The sequence below is a fragment of the Podarcis tiliguerta genome (assembly GCF_965153285.1).
Source record: "Podarcis tiliguerta genome assembly, chromosome: 7".
In the NCBI taxonomy this organism is placed as follows: Eukaryota; Metazoa; Chordata; class Lepidosauria; order Squamata; family Lacertidae; genus Podarcis; species Podarcis tiliguerta.
The window spans coordinates 45,906,747-45,921,328 of record NC_139540.1 but is presented as its reverse complement, the minus strand read 5'-3'; the positions used below and the strand labels follow the sequence as shown (position 1 = coordinate 45,921,328).

The 14,582-nt window shown below is 44.3% G+C and overlaps 1 protein-coding gene across 1 annotated transcript; it reads right to left on the bottom strand.

Moving 5' to 3' along the window:
• Positions 1 to 1,578: 1,578 nt before the first annotated feature.
• On the bottom strand, positions 1,579 to 13,960 carry TGIF1 (TGFB induced factor homeobox 1). Its single transcript, XM_083450241.1, has 3 exons — positions 13,510 to 13,960; positions 4,212 to 4,441; positions 1,579 to 2,368 (listed from the first exon to the last, which is right to left on the bottom strand). Exons 1-3 carry the CDS (start codon positions 13,523 to 13,525, stop codon positions 1,811 to 1,813), a joined length of 804 nt encoding a protein of 267 aa, XP_083306367.1. The 5' UTR covers positions 13,526 to 13,960; the 3' UTR covers positions 1,579 to 1,810.
• Between the last annotated feature and the right edge of the window lie 622 nt (positions 13,961 to 14,582).

The following is a 14,582-nucleotide window of genomic DNA, read 5'->3' as shown; positions in this document are numbered from 1 at the left end:
AAACAGTGCAGGGAGGCCTCTAAGGTAAGGAGACATGAAATAAACCATTTCACTCTATTTTTGAGAAAAGACCAACAAAAGAAACATAGTGTAATGAGTTTGTGGGTGCTAAACCCCCTAAATTCCTGGGTCCAGTAGGTGCTAGAATTTAATTAAGGCTTGGGGTGCTGAAACTGGGAAATAGCCAGACCTGTGTGTATTATACTGTGTGCTAGACACTTCTAATCCTTTAATTAAGCCAAGTGTTAATAGCTAATTAATCCAGGCTAACTTCCTCATGAGCCTAGGGGGTGAGCCATCCAGAGGACTTGGTGTGAGACAACAAATGGTTGGGGCCCCTCCCTCAACTCAGAGTTACAAGATAAAGCCAGAGCTTAGAGTCAGAAGCAGTGAGTTTTTAGAGTTGGCTGGGATGTGACCTGGAGGAGGGGAAATTGTAAAAGTGGCAATCTAGAGACAGAGCAATGTTTGATTTCTGGTTGAATCTGTTCATGCAGAACATTCACCAGGCTTGTTGGCTGTTGCCATTGCCCCATATTAAGAGAGATTCCAACTGAAGAAATCTCCAGCACTTCTTTGGCGGCACATTGCAGAGGACTGGAGGTGGCGGACAAGCCATCACAGAAGTTAATTTGCCATCACTAATGTTGTTAAGGAAGAACCTCCAGCGGAAGAACCTGCAACAGACCCCCCAAAGACTCCCAATGGTTCCTGGAATGCAGTTTGAGCATCTCTGCCTTAGAGAACTCACCTAACAGATTCTGTATTTAGGGCTATATCCAATGCTGCACCAGTGGGTTTGTGCTGGCACAGTGAGTAAGACCTCCTTCCTCATCCAAAATCTGTTCTGGGGTCCCCTAGCCCTTCAGAGCTGATTCAGAGGGCATGTGGGTGCTGGAGGAGACGGAGAGGAAAGGAAACTCCACTGCACACACAGAAGTCTGCTATGCCAGGAGAGGTGCAGCACTGGAGAAGTCAATAATACAATCCTATTATTTTTTTAAAAAAACAAAGCCAATGAATTTGTGTTTAAACATGCATTTGCTTGACCGGGAGTGTTAAACAGATTTCGAGGCTGCACATGTTAAAAGATGACACACATGTGCATATAGATCTGATAACATAGACTTAAAAAGTCACAGTATACAATATTTTAGCATTTGCTGAGTAACGTATTTATATCAACCTTTTAAAGGGCTACTATTAAAACTGCGAGTATTTGGAAGAGGAAAGGATCTCTTTGCTACAGTGTAGCTGGAAGTTTTGCTTTAGTTCAACACACACAAAACACAATATGAATCCACTATTAAAGAAAATATTTTATTACATCATGAAAAAACATAATCATTCAAATTCAAACATGTTTTAAAATCTTGAATTTGTTTTTTAAGACAGCCTGTTGGTATATTTTGTTCCACGTGGGAATGATATGAAGACTAATCTTGTTTCTAAATATTGCACAGTCTGGAGAGGAAAAAAAACAATGAAAATAATAACAAAACAAAATCACATGATATTGGGAATCATCTCACATTATGAAAAAAAAAAAACCCTACTACAAAACATTTTTTTTAAAAAAAAGAAAAGAAATAAAGAAAACCCTTTTGTTTCTACAGTAGCTTTAAGTCTATAATTCTTGGAATGACCATATCCCACTGAAAACCACTTCAGTGGCAGGAAGCTTCATTTCAGCAATCCCTTGTGCAAATAAGATTAATTAAAAAATGCAGTTAAGTCTTTGATACCATGTAGACAATTGCCACATCTTTCCGTTATATCCCTGCCCCGGGGGGCAAATATGAAGAATGTTTTATATCATGAGTTTCGCCTGCAGCTCCATCTCCGCGGCCCGTTTCAGTGCAACATCCACCAGGAGCTGAAACCCACTAAAATCCTGGTTGAGGTCTGGAGGGGTCGGTGGGGGAGTGTTGAAAAGCCCACTCTGTGCATTTGTACCAGGTCCCAGCTTAGACACATCCTCGTGGTATAGATGGGAGTTGTCTGTGAAGTTGGTAGGGGAAGCCCGCTGCAGGTCATCCGGGGTCTGACCAGTGCCACCCGGTTGGCCAAAATGGAAAGGAGCATCTTTCAGTGCAGTTACGGTGGTGTGGCAAATTACTGATGGCCGAGCCAAAACGGATCCCAAGGAAGAAGATTTGCAAGTCTTGTTTGGTCCTGTGCTACTGGAGAGGAACGAGCTCTCGATCAGTGGAATGCAGTTTTTTGTGCCAATGGAGAATTCCACCGGGCTGCCGTCAGCCATCTTGGTCCCTCGTCGTGAGATGGTGAACTGATTTGGGTCCTTCCCGTCCTTCCTCAGCATGTCAGGCAAAAGCCTGCGGCGTGCATTGATAAACCAGTTGCAGACCTAAGAACACAAGCACATCTTAATGCCTACCTCCATTCATTTCCGACTCTGTGCCATTAGAGCAGTTGCTGTTAAATCTGTGACTCCCTTCAAGCAGATTCCTTAACTGCAGGACAAATGGAAGTCCAGCAGACAAGTTATGACACATCCTTGAATGACGGCCTTTCTTTCCTTCCTGTTTCTACCAGCTCTTTCTGCTTACTAAAGAGCCTCAGGCTCTCTGCTTAGCCTAAACCAATAGGCTTAGTTTTTTAGCTCTGTACACATGTTAACCTGTTACTCATTGTTCATTGCATTTGGGTTAATTAACAACAGGAAAATGTTTCCCTGTGAAAGAGAAACTCCTCCCCAAAACAGTTACTGATTTGCCCTGTTCAACTAACTGTGTCAACAGGCAAAACAGAGATTACCTCACTGAAGTTTGCCCTTGTTTGAATATCAAGCCAGTTTCCTGGGCAATAAAAGGACAGCTTAACAACCCTTTTCATGTTTGCTGGATAAGGATGGTTTCTCCTTCTGCCCAGTGCAGACAAAGGAAATTTGCTTATCGCTTATAAAGAAATGATATTCTAAGAAAGCAACAGGATGAGAGGTCAAAAGACAGATTTATGTCTTTAGCAAGCTGGATTTATGCAGTCCCAACACACAGATACACACAATCTTTTTCAGGTGTTCTGCCCCATCACATGAAGGACACACAACCCTATATATTGTGAGTGTGTGTTGAGCAGCAAGGCCTAAAGCAGAGCTAGCATATGGGGGGCGGGGGAAGGTTAGTGGGGACAGACTTGTGTGAATGTCTCCTCATATTTGGCCCTCATTGGTTCAAGCTGAATGTATGAAGAGGAGTGACGTATTGTGAAAATATGTGCAAAATTACAACACAAACACACACACATATTCCAAGGGGGCTGTATCTTTTGTGTTTTCAAAATTTCTTCTGCAGAGCTGCCAACAAAAATCCAGCATATTTTGGTCTGCATTCGAGTGTACACATTCTGGGCTACTTCCAATGGAACTTTGGACCTTGCTTCCTAGAGTCTGCAAGCTTTTATGTGTGTTAGCAAATAGAGACTCCCATAAAATACAGAAGCATAATTTCACTTTGTTCTTGCTGATACAAAGAATTGCGCACTGTCACTGACAGAACTGGGAACAGAAACCAGCCCTCTAACTTTGCATTCTTAGGTCAATCAGAGTACAGACACATGCACATTATTTGCCAGATACTTGAAAAGAGCTATTTCTATGAAAAGCTACACAGACATGTTACAAGCTTATGCTTAAAACTGCTATATGTGGAGCATTGGGGGGGGGGACAGAACTCTGCAGTTGCCACTTCCATGTCCCCACTGTCACCCTGCTCATTTTCCAGAGTCACTGTAATGTGCACTCACATCTTGCTCCTGTTTTGGAATACTACAGGGAGCTTAAAGTTACAATATATGGGTTCAGTGAGGCCATTACCGAGATACACAAATTCAGCTTGTGATGAAAACAGCCAGAGGTAATTTACAACTCTATGACAGACACCATCCATGCTGCTAGATTGAGCCCCAAAAAACCCTGATCCAAAGCCCAAACAGAACCATCTACTCTATGTGTTTGCACTGCTTTGTAAGTAGATCCCAAATACAAAACAACACCTTTCAAAGTATCATCAGCATATGAAAATAACACATAAGCTCATGGCTACACAACCTCATCAACTAACACTATTATACAATGCAATCCTATGCCTATTTATTCAGAAGCGAGTTGCACTGAATTAAACAGGACTTGCTCCAAATTGAGTGTACTTAGGATCATAGTCTTAAAACGTAATTGGAGCATCTTTAAATACCTGTAGTGTGGAGAGGTGTGTCTGTCTTGACAGTAGTGCTTTTTCTTGCTCTGAAGGATAAGCATTGAAGCGGTGCTCATAGAGCCAATCCCGAAGAATCTGCACTGATTCCTTAGGCAGGTTACCCCGCCTCCTCCTCTTGACTGAGCTTGCAGAAGAGGAAAGATCCAGAGGGACATCCATGCTGTCATCGTCCTCTGTCTCACTGCCTGATATTGCAACAGCAGCATCTATGATAAAAACGCAACAGTGAACATTGCATGACTATCTCTTCATCTTATCCATTCAGACACATTTTATCACCTGCAATTAAAGCGTGGCAATGAGCATCAGAGAGGCAACCTTAAGATATACCTCCAGTTCCTATATTCTGGGGATATGGCATAGGTGTGCCAGTCACCTTAACAACCATCCACATGGTCTCATACATACAGTGGCTTGCATCATTTGCCAGTACCATACCAACTATTGGCCAGCAACTGTGGGTATGCAATCCAGCAAATTTCCTTCCAAGCTAAATGCTTCATGATTAGGTAGGCAGGAAGCCAAAACCAAGATTAGATGTCAGTGATATTCCAACACTCCTTAGAAACTTCTAGCTTTTAAAGGTTTAAACATTTTCTGCTCTTCTATTCACAAACCACTTAAGACTGAGCACCTGAAATTTTCAACAGAGGCCAATGTGCCCAACTGCTCCATCAAGGATTAAATGCACAAAAGCCAGTGTGGTATTTTTCAGCCTTGACTCTGTGCTGGCATAGCAGTTGATGTACTATATTTAATGCTGGCACAGCAAATCGTAGGGATGAGCCATGGATCTACCTTCATCCAAGTTCTTGAGTTTAACTTGCTTGTGGGTGGCATCACTGTTCGTTTCATGTAGTAAATTTATAGGAAACTGCCAAAAACAACAATCACAACCCCCAATTCCTGCTGCTTCTTCACTGCCATGGAACATTCCTGCAGTGCCTGTTGACAGTGTGGGCTGTTGACTGGCTATCTCGGGGAATCCACTGCCAACAGCTGGTGTAAAGCCCTGAAACGGGGACAAAAGGACAGTGAAACTGGCTGGGCCATGGTCCACTAGCTCTTAAGCCTATCTAACAGCCAGAATGGCCTGATTTTGGAGGTGGCCACAGCTAAAATTAGGCAAAATGCGACCCCTCCACACACCTTAAGCTTTGGCCAGTACAAGTAGCAGGGCTTTGAATGCAATGGTGGCACTGCTGTTCCATTCCACCCTGTTGCTCCCTTACATCAGGTATTTTCTAAACTCTGCCTTGTCCCTGATTATTTTTAACTGGAGAACCTGGGGGAGAACTTGGAATCTTCTTGCATGCAAACAACGTGCTCTACTGTGTTCCTCATCCTGCCCCAGCAGGTTTCATTCACAACAGCAATATTATATCAAGGCATTCATATACAACTATTTGGCAATACATTTACAATTCCATTTTGTACTAGAGAGAGCTAACATCTCAATTCTATAATCATATGTCTAGAAACATAACCCCACTGATTTAAGTAAAGCTTACTTTCAAGTCAATGTGCTTAACACTGCAGTAAAAAGAACATCTAAAGAAACTAACAATACTTTGGTGGAATCTACACACATATAAAAAACTGTTCTGAAAATGCTTTTTTAAAAGTGTTTTTAAGAATACATTGAATTTTCCATAAGGCTCACCATTGCCATCTAGTGTCACATTGCACTTAAAATGTTTTATTTGCAGATGTATCGCTGAGTTTAGAAGAAGGTAGTTACTACAGGTCATATAAACAAACTAGTCAGTGCAGGAAACCAAAGCTTTGGCTACATGTCTTTTATTCCCACCAGAAATTTTAGGAATCCAAGCCGTATACACTAGTTTGACAGACAAATCTTATTGAGTTTCGCCCACTGGCTGGGATAGATTCAGTCCTAAACCACATTTCACTTGCAGAAGAAAACCAGGCAGATATTAGTCAGAAACCTATACTACAAGAATACAGAATCTGTGGTCTTCCAGGTGTTGCTGGATCTCCCATCAGCCCCAGCCAGCATGGCCAGTGGTCAGGGATGCTGGGAGCTGCAGTCCAGCAACATCTGAGAGTCACATGTTCCCCCATCCCTGCTATATTCAACTCAGGGACAGTGTAATGTTACATCTGAAACTACAGATGAAGCAAAGGTAAAGCATTCCCAATGAAGAGGGCCAGATGACAGCCCTCTCTTTTCTTCCTTCACTCCCAGAGCCACAAGGGAGATAAGATTCCAGCTAAAAGCCAATGTCAGCACACAACAAGCAGCTCTAGCTGGGAACTTTCGTCACAGGCAACTGTGCATGGCGCCTTGACACGATGTCTAGCAGAAACCTGGACTCTATTCCTGCAATGGAGCTGCAAGGCCAGCAGTCCACACACAGTTAAGCATGGATGGCAGGTCACCAACAAGAAGGAGTCTAATCCCAACCCCACTTACCTGGGAGTAAGCCCCACTAAATTCAACAGTTGTTACTTCTGAGCAGACAAGGTTAGGATTACACTGTAACCTTCAAATTACGATACCTCCACTTCCTTTATTCCCCTCCCAGCCAAGGTTATTAAAAAATGATAGTTGTGCAGAGCATTTAGACACTCATCACTACAGAGTTTCTCTCCCCTTGCCATCCACAACAGTACAGTGGTACCTCAGGTTAAGTACTTAATTCATTCCAGAGGTCCGTTCTTAACCTGAAACTGTTCTTAACCTGAAGCACCACTTTAGCTAATGGGGCCTCCAGTTGCCACCATGCCGCCGGAGCCTGATTTCTGTTATTATCCTGAAGCAAAGTTCTTAACCTGAAGCACTATTTCTGGGTTAATGGAGTGTGTAACCTGAAGCGTATGTAACCCGAGGTACCACTGTATAGGGTAATATGCATTGTTATTCAACAGGTGGTAACAGTGTTAGTTGCAAAGAGGGTTCAGGGTGGGTATGGACTGCACAGAAAAGAAGTTCCCAAACCTAAGTCCCATCATGCATTGTCAAAAGCCATCAGGGGCCAAGCCACTAAATGCTCTACCATATCCACTGGTAAAGGTAAAGGTAAAGGTACCCCTGCCCGTACGGGCCAGTCTTGACAGACTCTAGGGTTGTGCGCCCATCTCACTCAAGAGGCCGGGGGCCAGCGCTGTCCGGAGACACTTCCGGGTCACGTGGCCACCGTGACATCGCTGCTCTGGTGAGCCAGAGCCGCACACGGAAATGCCGTTTACCTTCCCGCTAGTAAGCGGTCCCTATTTATCTACTTGCACCCAGGAGTGCTTTCGAACTGCTAGGTTGGCAGGCGCTGGGACCGAACAACGGGAGCGCACCCCGCCGCGGGGATTCGAACCGCCGACCTTTCGATCGGCAAGCCCTAGACGCTGAGGCTTTTACCCACAGCGCCACCCGCGTCCCTATCCACTGGTACTTCTGACCAAACACTCAAGTCTCCTGAAGGATCACAGCAAGGACATACAGAGCAGAGTAGCCAAGTAGAACAGTAGTTCTAGTGGAATGCCCAACAAAGCATGGCCAACTATTGTTTTAATGATAATAACAATATTGTTGCTGTTGTTATTGTTGATTTATACACTGCATTTTGACCCAGAGGCTCCCAAAGCGGTGAACAAAATACAGACAAGTATAACAAAATGATGAAAAATGACATAAATATCAGCCAACAACAAAGCAATGTGAGAAAGCAGGTGAACAAAACCCTCCCAAGCCAGTGGGCTAAAGAAAGTTATCACCAACCCACTATCCCCATGTTTCCCGGTGAGAGGCAGGAGGACACCCTTTGCGTCATGGCTATCCCAAGCAAGAGCCACTGCAGCAGAAGCTGCAGTAGGAAACCAGAAGCTTTTCTTCTCTGGGACCACCACTTTTTCTGTTCTGGCACAGCCCTCTCGGTGTTTTCCCAGAGAACATAATGACAGTGATGTAACAGCTGCAGCTCTGCCAGGCATGGAAATGCTCAGCCTGTTGCTCCTCTGTCAAGCACAGGAGCCCAGTAGGAACAGAAATTTTTGGAACCCCAATCTTCTATGATGTGTTCCCAATGTGATGTTGCTCAACAGAATCTCAGGAGAATAATTCTAATGTATATTTTATGTAGTGGTAGCTGGTGCCCACTGAAACTGGTGGGGTGGAAGGCCAGCGGGTGGAGCTAGAGCTAACAGCCAACTAATTATTGCTTCTCCCCGCTGAGTTCTATAGTATGCAGAGAGTTCAGTGGGTCATTTGGCCATTGTCAGGCTTGCTCGGTGCTTTCCATGTACATAGAGAATATGTACGCAACAGCAAGTGGTTCAAAGAAGCAGACAAGTCAATGGATCTACACACATTGCACAAGTATTTGCATGATGAGTCCTGCCTTGAGGTAAACAGTCATGCTAAAGTATTTTAGTCAGCTAGATCAGGACATTGCCTTAAGAGCAAAAAGGAGGGGTAGTGGAAATGTTACAAACTTGTGCTAAAAATATTCAAAAGCTAGACTTATATACTTCCACTGCCCCTCCTCAAAAACGAAACTGAAGAGCCTGCTCTTCCCCTCCCTACCCCTCAAAAATAAAAACAAGAACCGATAAATCTCCTGACAGAACAAACAAAAAATTAAAGCAAGAACAAACCAGCAGTGCTGCCTGCCCTTTGATCTGCTTACTTATTGTGACATGTTCCCTCTGCTAAGAGGTTAATGATACAAAACAGGTTTGGGCTAAACAAGAGAAAACTGCCATGCAACTTCTCTTGGGGTAATGAGCTGATTTCAATAATGGAGCACCGGCCCTTTGAACTGCCAGGAGAAAAGTCCCCCTATTTGTGCAGGAGTTGCAGCAACAGGAAACTAGAAGTAGGCAGCAGATCTCTCCTTAGTCCAGCTGATTTCTCATTAGAGCAAAGGCCACATTGGGGCTGCCATGGCTCTGTTTACACTGCAGCATTTGTGCTGATTACAGGCTAGCTTTGGTTTTTCCTCTTGTTAGTAATCAGTCTGCGCATTTGATTTCCTGTTTTAACAGGGCACAGTTAAAAGGCATCCTTCCTAGGCTGTCTGTCTCATGTGTTAACAGTTAGTTGTTTGCTGTGTTTAAAGGAGGGGGCAACTATCTGGATACAGAAGTGTTGCCTTGTTTTAATTTAGGGTTCTAATGCAGTAGAATTTAGACTTCTTGGGTAATGAAAGTATCAGAGATACTTATTGTCAAGTTCCTCAAAGTAAAACAAAGAAAAAGCTGCAAGTATGCATGAGTAAGAAGCTTCCAGCGGTCACCCTTATTCCAGTAACTGTAGGTGTGCAGTTCTTGTCCATGTTTCTAGATCAATAGTGGGGATTCTGAAGCCCAAATGTGGCCCTCCAAACTTCAGGACTTTCCTCAGGCCACAACCACCTCACTGACCCCACTCTGTGCCCTCGAGTGTTTTGGCCTGGCTTGAACGAACTCTTGAACTATGATAATGCTCTGGCCATTCTGTTCTAGATAGATCTGGGATGGGGAATCTGTGGCCCTAAAGATCTTGATTGGGGCTGATTGGAGTTGGGGTCCTACAACATCTGGAGTGTTTTTAACAGTGTTCTTTGAAAACACACACAGAGTTCACCAGGTACAAGGTATTGGGACACAACTGGCTTTTGGCACAACTTGCAGGCCTCAGTTTTGAAATTCACTCTAGATGCATGCACAGCATGACACTGTCAAAATGTATATATGCAAGATTAAATTTCTTTGGATTAACTGCACCATTTTCATCTTCCTGGCACAAAGTAACACCATATTAGCGTGCATTAGACCACACACAGACCTGTACACTAGATACTGTTAATAATCTCTTTGATTTTGAATATTAGAGGAAAATAAACCCATTTAATAATAGGCAGGGTAACATAACGGAAGAGCTGTGCTGTGAAGAAGTATTGCAAAGGGTAGAAACCAGCTGCTTTAATAAGATTTACAAAGAGGCTTTCAAGAAGCAGGCTCTCCCTTTGCCAAGAGAACAATGTGCTAGACTGCTTTCTCCAGGAAATCTCTCTCACTGTGTGTGTTTTGTGAAGCTCTACTTGAGCCGCTGCCCATGTTCACAGGAGCAAAACATTTCCAGAAGGCACCTGCAGAACTCATTCCAGCACTGGGTTAAATCACATGTACAAGATTCAAATCATGCCTAAATGTTTAAGTAAAGAATTTTTAAACACGAAGAAAAGTCACTACTGTATACTACTGACATGAAGAAAGTACTATGTGGTATGGACTCTGCCCAAATGCAATCAAGGCGAAAACAAAGGAGGCAGCAGGCTTGCGATTGGCATAGCAATTAAAAATAGTGGCACCTGGCTAGTGTTAACGTACCCAGGACAGCAAGAGAAAGAGAATTTAATGAGACACAAGGGCTGCCTATTTGTCTCCCTAACTTGTCAGAGGAAGGGAAAACACAGCTTCAACAGGCTGCTGTCAAGAGCAGCTTTTTTGACTGATGCTCCATGAACTACTGTTTTTGTTAGTTAACCAATTCTTAGGCTTATTATTTTAACAGCCCTTTTATACAGTGTCGATCTAGATGTTTTCATATATTGCTTGGCCATTGTGTTAAAACCCAGCTTGAGGAGTTCTTTGTTTTAAATGGGGCAACAGGTTTGTTAAATAAACAAACTCACCCATACTCATAAGGCAAAGAGGGATCAAAGAGATGCTCCAATCTCTGGGCAGCTGCTCCCATTCTCCTTAGCCAGATTATTTTATTTTCACAAGGTGTGTGTAATTCTAGCCTGGCCCCCCAAAGCACTCTTTTAGAACATGGTTTATGGATATGAGATCTGATACACAGATCAGAACCATTTGTACAGAATATGCTTCCTCCCCAAATGTGCATCACCAGGTATCTCATCATTTGTGCAAGTACCACAAACAAAGGTTATGGAATAACATACATTATTCATTCCACAGCAAGGGGAGACAGACATCATAATGGTTCACATACTGAAACATACCAACTCCCTCTCCCATCCCTCCACAGACTGCATTCTTTGACTTTAATCCCCCTCCCTATGTGTCAGCTTGATTTTAAATCCACATACACATATACTTCTTATGTACAAGAAATCACAAGTAGCACTCAAATTTACACAGAACCAAGTTAAGTTTTATATTTGATAAGTTGGGATCAATTGCTGGGTGAAGGATGGGCTGAGAGTGAAATAAATAAATAAAACCAAGTATGTTAAACCCTTACTTTAACAGGAACTTCCTTCCACGTTAGGATAATAGCACAGAAAATACTTCAGGGTTTTTCAGGACAGATGATAAACTACAGACCACATGTGCCAGCTTTGTAAGCCTATCATTTGAAAATGTTGAATTACACTGTCTTTTAAAGGTCAGGCCTCTGCAAACTTCCAGCTTGCAACATGTGCTCCCAATGCACTCAATGCACTCCTCAACTTTGAAGTCCTCCCTCTTAATCATGACATCTTTTCCTTGTTTTGCTTTTATGCCCTGCCCAAGCTCACTAGACAGCTAGGCTGTTGAACACATGACAAAATGTACATGCATTTAATGTTGAGTTGGGTTAACAGTTAGCTTTGTATGATGCTTTATATTTAAAACACACACAAACAAATGGAACAGCTGCCTAGAGTGAGAAGCCAAAGGAACAATGGAAGCAGCAGCAGACAGGAAACCAGCTCACCACCACTGTGCAAATAGAGGGAGCAGAGGAATGCTCTAAAAATAACTATTCTAAGTAGTTCACTATGGAATTTTTGTCCAATAATGTTACTTATTTGTACAAACTGGGAAGCTCAAAAGCCAGGCTGTATGACTTTAGCCACAGAAAGGGCAGGTCATAGTATGTAACACAGAATCCAAAGTTACCGGTAGTCAGGCAAACAAAAACTTTTGGACAGAATACAAAGTTATAAGCACAGACTTCTATCTACAGATATTCTCTTCGTTTATGGTGGGCTTATATTACCCACTTACCATGGCCTAACTGTAGCATTTGTGTGGCCTGGTTTCCTTTGTGTGTCTAGTTCTGCAGCTCCACATGAAAACTACAAACTATGGCTACAGAAGACCTCTTAAGTCCAAAACTGAAGAGTAGGTGTACATACACACACACACACAAACTGCTGCAGGACTCCTGGCAAAGTGAGAGGAATGTTTGAACTATGAATGTAAAATGTGTAGTTTAAACAAAAGCCAACTCTACAGAATGCAACACTCTTTTAAATGCTACCCTACAATTTTTAATGATGTTACTAGCATACAATATGACCAACTGCATGAAAATGAACTTTTAAATACAACATTTAAGAAGTGGTTGTTCTCTTTGAAAAAAGCAAAGTTGCCTTAGCTGCCCAATCCTATATGCCCAATAAAAAGTTAGCCTCACTGGGGCTTACTCTCAAGTAACTTAGTAAAGTACTCCAGCCTAAGGCAGTACACCTAGAGTAAACCCCACTGAGTTCAATGGGGCTTACTTCCGAGTAAACATGCATAAAATTGAGCTGTTTTTTCACAGACAAAAACAGTGGCAATCCGCTGCTTAAAAGGGTAGGAGGGGAAAATCCACTCTGTCAAACGGTGTATTTATGTGAGTTACCAAGTCATTTTATCATCACAGTCTCTCTCATTCTGGGAGAAGAAAGTGTACCTAAACCTGCTTTCGTGTCTTGTATAAACACACTTTGCATCTTTTTAATAAAACCAAAAGCCCTGCACCAGAGTTTGCTTAACCGCTTTTTAAATGGCTCCACCCCCGTCTCCATGCCCCCCTCCTAGCCGAAAATCGCAAACAAAGAACGCTCCTTCGCTCCCATGCTCGAGGAAGGCTGCTGAGATTCTAAAACGTAAAAAAAAACCGTGGGGAACGGGACCAGAAGGCACATTCTTGTTTGAGAAACTTTCAGTATTCAGTGAGAGAGAAGGCAAGAAGTAAAGCAAAACAAACGGGTTTAAAAGAGAGAAGAGGGAGGGGGAAGAGAGACTAGGAGAAAACTTTGTTCGGACACAAAGCAGGCAGTTGGAACATGTTTTTGACAGGGCGCCAGCAGCATGGAGTTGCAGCCTCCAAGCAGACAGCTTGTGTTTTGTCTGAGCGGAAAACCCCCCTCAACTGCCATGTAAGACACAGACTGCACACCAAGTTTCTGGGGAAAAGTCCCAGCTCTTTCCCAAAGCGAACTCGCGAGTTGCAAAGCAGCACCTTCGCTCCCTCGCCTTCGCCTCGCAATTGTTTAGCAACACCACGAGGAGGGCAGCGAGGCGCCTCGGAGCCCCACCAAACAAACCCACTTACTTTTTTTACTTTTCATCTTGGTGCCTGGAAACTCCTTCTGCCCAATCCTGGAAGATTCCTTCTATTTCAGAAACGGGAGAGGGGGAGCAAAGAGAAACTTGGGGGGAAATGCGGCGGTGGGAGACCAAAAAAAACAACACCCAGAAACCCCCACACAACAACTCTCCGGCAAGTTGTTTCTGAGAGAGGGCGGAATGGCCAGGGTCCTCCAGCCCCGGCGGGGAGCTGAGACAAGTAACTTGAGAGCGGCGCGCTCGGGCTGCTGCTGCTGCTGCTTTCTTTGTTCTGTAACTTGTGCCTGGCGAAGTGAGGCAAGCGCAAGCAAGCGGCTGCCTTCGCCGCCACCACGAGGTGCGCCCTCCCCCACCGCCCAGCAATGAGTAAGCTAGAGAGTAACCAGGAGCCGGAGCCGCTTTACCCGCCTCCTCCTCCTCCTCTCCCTCTCCCCTGGCTGCTGGCTGGCGGCGAGGGCGAGCGACTCTGTCAGATGCCAATGCCAAAGAGAGAAAGAGAGGAGGACGCGCGAGCTTCTCTTGCGAAGCGGAGGGCAATGGTGACGGGGCAAGGCAGGCCCGGGCCTTCTGTCTGCTTCCTGCTCTCTTTCCCAGGCAGCTGGAGGGAAAGGGGGGCGCCCCTGCCGGACCCCCGTCTCCAGGGAACTCCGCAATTCGTGTGAATGTGGAGCAGGGAGGGAGAAGAGGAAAGGCAGCGTCAGGAAAGTTGAGCCTTTGCAACTGAAACGCGCTTATTCGGAGCTAACTGTCCGTGAGAGTTCCAGCGCAATCCTAAACGCGTCCACGCGGAAGTTAGTCTTACTGATCCCAATGGGATCTTGAACGGGTTAGGATTGCAGCCGAGTAAGCCCCATTGAAAGGCACGGGGCTCGCTTCGGAGTAGGCGTGGTTAGGATTGCGCTCTTACTCCGGAGTTAGGATGGCAGCCTTGCTTCCTGCCCCGCTTTCCTGAGGGAGGGGAGAGGACTCTTCCACCTCCTCCCTCCCTTTCTGGGCTTGTTGTGACTGCCGGAGCTGCCTCGTGCTATTGGTGGACGCGTCGCCCTTGAGCCCCCTTCG

Excerpts from the sequence above, each read along its gene's own strand:
- TGIF1 (XM_083450241.1), bottom strand. Across the intron at positions 2,369-4,211 it reads CACACCTCTCCACACTACAG|GTCTGCAACTGGTTTATCAA; the intron begins GTATTTAAAGAT and ends TTGTGTTCTTAG.